The sequence below is a fragment of the Microtus ochrogaster genome, chromosome 2 (genome assembly GCF_000317375.1).
Source record: "Microtus ochrogaster isolate Prairie Vole_2 chromosome 2, MicOch1.0, whole genome shotgun sequence".
Classification (NCBI taxonomy): Eukaryota; Metazoa; Chordata; class Mammalia; order Rodentia; family Cricetidae; genus Microtus; species Microtus ochrogaster.
Window position 1 is genome coordinate 22,653,400 of NC_022010.1, and position 3,706 is coordinate 22,657,105.

The 3,706-nt window shown below is 50.4% G+C and overlaps 1 protein-coding gene across 2 annotated transcripts in view; it reads right to left on the minus strand.

Moving 5' to 3' along the window:
• Positions 1–3,706, minus strand: part of Mettl27 (methyltransferase like 27) — a 9,730-nt gene that overhangs the window by 4,355 nt on the left and 1,669 nt on the right. Inside the window, exons 4-5 of one of the 2 annotated variants that reach the window (XM_005344647.3) lie at positions 3,136–3,271; positions 731–823 (exon numbers count right to left, since the gene is read on the minus strand). In XM_005344647.3, the coding sequence (XP_005344704.3) occupies positions 731–823; positions 3,136–3,271 (229 nt within the window). The remainder of the gene's footprint in view (positions 1–730; positions 824–3,135; positions 3,272–3,706) is intronic. The other variant, XM_026783645.1, reaches the window with a different exon arrangement.

Sequence of the window (3,706 nt, forward strand, 5' to 3'; positions counted from 1 at the left end):
GGGGTGTGGCTCAGTGGTAGAGCCCCTGCCTAGAATCCCCCAGTGAGGGGCTGGGGGCATGGTTTAGCAGTAGAGCTTCTTTCTAGAATGGTTCAGTGAAGGACTGTGGAGTGCGAGGCTCACTTGATGCTGGAGTTGCATCCCCAGCACCATAAAAAAGAGAAAAGGCCTGGGTTGCTCCACCCGTTTGTGGGCTTGATTCATGCTGTCTGTCCCCATTGTCATTTTGCATAAACAGACCTGGACCTATACCAGGAAAGGAAGACAATGGAAAGGATTCGAGTAAGGGCGGTCCCAAATCAGTAAGGGGACCGGAGGATGGAGCTGAACTGAGCTCTCCTGTGTGCCAGGGCCCCAGGGACATGACTGTACCCACTGTCACTGCAGTCTGTTAGGGAAGGGATCTCAGTGACGATGCCATTTGTTTAAGAAAGGGAACAAAGGCCAGAAGGGTGGAGCTCTTCCTAGTTGTTCATGGCTAGCAGGTGAGCTGGCCACCTGTCTGCCCTTATCGCGGGTCTGCCTCTGTTGGTGGCAGCCAGGGTGGAGCACAAGCTGGCTGATGGCGAGCTGGGAAGCTGTATGGTGTGTGTGTGTATGTGTGTGTGTGTGTGTGTGTAACCCTACACAATGCCCTACCCTTTCTCACTGTGTGAGTCCAGGGTCTGCGAGTTGTGGAGAGGGGAAAGGGGTGTGCCTCTGGGGAGGGGTTGGCTGGACTGTGACTCACCCGGCTTGGTGACTCTTAAGAGCTCAGGAACGGCACTGCAGGGCACCTGTCCCTCGCTGAGGGCACCCACCATGATCACCGCGTCAAAGGTCCCTGTGTGTGGAGCGGGGTGAAGACATGTGATGATAACGATTCATCGTCAACTTGACAGGATCTGGGATTCAGAGCCCTGGGCTGGTCTGTGAGGGAGTTCCTAGATTGAGTTATTTAGCAGGAAAGATCTGCCCTAGGGGAGGACAGCACCATCCCGTCTGGGGTCCTGGACCAAAGATCAAGAACTCGAGTTGACAGCACTCGGGAGGCAGAGGCAGGTGGATCTCTGTGAGTTCAAGGCCAGCCTGGTCTACAGAGCTAGTTCCAGGACAGGCTCCAAAGCCACGGAGAAACCCTGTCTCGAAAAACCAAAAAAAAAAAAAAAAAAAAGAACTCAAGTTGAGCATCAGCATTCACCTCTCTGCTTCCTGGCTGCAGCTGTCTCATGCTTCTGATGCCAGGGCTTCCCCACCAGGATGTGGGGATCAAAAGAAAACCCTCCTTCCCTTAATTTGCTTTAAAAATTATTTTATTTTATTTTTGGATTTTCGAGACAGCGTTTCTCCGTAGCTTTTGGTTCCTGTCCTAGAACTAGCTCTTGTAGACCAGGCTGGCCTCGAACTCACAGAGATCCGCCTGCCTCTGCCTCCGAGTGCTGGGATTAAAGGCGTGTGCCACCACTGCCTGGCTAATTATTTTATTTTATTTATTTTTTAATTAACTAATCAATTAAAATTTGATTTTTCGTGTAAGGTATTTTGTTTGAGTGTATGTTTGTACATTGCTTGTATATAGCACCCACAGAGGTCAGACAAGGGTAACAGACACCTTCCCTAGAACTGGAGTTACTGAAGGTTGTGAGCCGCTATGTGGGTGCTGGGAATCAAACCCGGGTCCTCTGCAAAGTCATCAAGTGTTCTTAACTGTTTAGCTGTCTCAAGCTCACTTTGTTGTTGTTGTTTCATTTTTTTTGGTTTTTTTTTGAGACAGGGTTTCTCTGTAGCTTTGGAGTCTGCCCTGGAACTAGCTCTTGTAGACCAGGCTTGCCTCCAATCACTTTGTTTTTATTTTTAATTGTGCGTATATGTGTACGGATATGTGTACATGCCTGTAATGCCCTTTGATCCAGAAGAGGGCCGTGGGTCCCTTGAAGCCATTGTGAGTTTGCCTGGGGTGGATGCTGGGAACAGAACTTGAGTTCTCCACAAAGGCAGTGTGAGAGTTTTACTGCTGAGCCATCTCCCCAGCCTAGTTACCTGTGATTTAAATTTATTTTAAACATTATTTTATTTTTAGTTGTGAGCCTAGCCTTTGGCAGCTGCTGAGCCCAATTTTTATTATTTTAAATTCTGTGTATGCATGCGTGTCTCTGTATGGGTTTGTGCACACGAGCGCAGGTGATCACGGAGGCCGGAGGCATCATCCGGTGACTGGAGTTACAGGGAGTTATGAATCACCAGATGTGGGTGCTGGAATCCAAACTCAGGTCCTCTGCAAGAGCGATATGTGCTTTTCCTGTGGAGCTGTCTCTCCAACCCAAGTCTTACGCCACTGCATGGATAGACTGCAGTTTGGTCCTTTCCACTCCGATTTCCTCATCCTCCTCTAGAGTCTGATGCCCCCACTCCCCATTGGTTCTTCAAGACAGGGTTGCTCTGTGTAGCCTGGCTATCCTGCAACTCACCATGTAGACCAGGCTGGCCCCGATCTCACAGAGATCCACCTGCCTCTACCTTCTTAGCGCTGGGATGAAAAGTGTGCGCCACCGCTACCATCCTTGCTATTTTCATGTTTTGTTTTGTTTTTGACCCACAAGTTTAACTGGGGGTGGACTGCATGAGCTTGGTGTGTGTGTGTGGGGGGTGGTACTGAAGCATGGGCAACTTACCAGTGGCTACACCACTGAAGAAATGACTGTCCCTCCCCCAGCAGCTGCACGGCCCTAGGGATGGGTGGAACCTCATGATGGCATAGCTTTTGTCTGGTATTTTGTCAGTGCAATAAGAACAGTAATTAGGGCTGGAGAGATGGCTCAGAGGTTAAGACACTACGGTTCTTCCTGAGGTCCTGAGTTCAATTCCCAGCTACCACACAGTGGTTCACAACCAACTATAGTGAGAGCTGGTGCCCTTTTCTGGGGTGCAGGCAAAACATACAGGCAGAACACCATATATATAATAAATAAATAAATCTTAAAAAAAAGAAAAGTGATTAATCAAGATGTCACAGTATAGAAGGACTTCAGGCACTTGTGGGTGGGAGGGGAGGACATAGCGAGAGAGCTCACACAGGGCTCCAGAGTGAAGATGGAGGCTGGACAGTAGGGAATGCTCTTGGCAATGAGGGTGAGGGTGGAGGGAAACAGGAAGTACCTTTAGAGCTGGGCAGCGGCTCCTGGCCCAGTGTGCAGAGGCTGAGGTGGTGGTACAGGCCACGTGCCTGGGCCTGCTTCAGCATTTCTGGGCTTCCATCCACCCCTTGTACCTGGAGGAAGCCCCGAGCCTGCAGCTGGGAGAGAAGTTGGCATTGATCATGGCTCATCCCTGTCACTGCTCAGCTGAGTCCTTGTATGTGGTGACCAACAAGCCAGAGACAGAGGATGGGTTGGTTCTTGGTTAAGGGGTGGCAGAGATCTAGATGTGGTGGCTCAGGCCTGTCATCTTGGCTACTCTGGAGGCTGAGGCTTGAATCCTAAATTCAAGGCCAGCCTGACAACCAGAGAGAACTTCTCTCGAAATAAAAAACAAACTAAAGGGCCACGGGTGTGGTTCATTGGTACAGAGCTCATTAACAATCAGTGAGGGGCTGTGGTGTGGCTCAGTGGTAGAGCCCCTGCCTAGAATCCCCCAGTGAGGGGCTGTGGTGTGGCTCAGTGGTAGAGCACCTGACTAGAATCCCCCAGTGAGGGGCTGTGGTGTGGCTCAGTGGTAGAGCCCCTGCCTA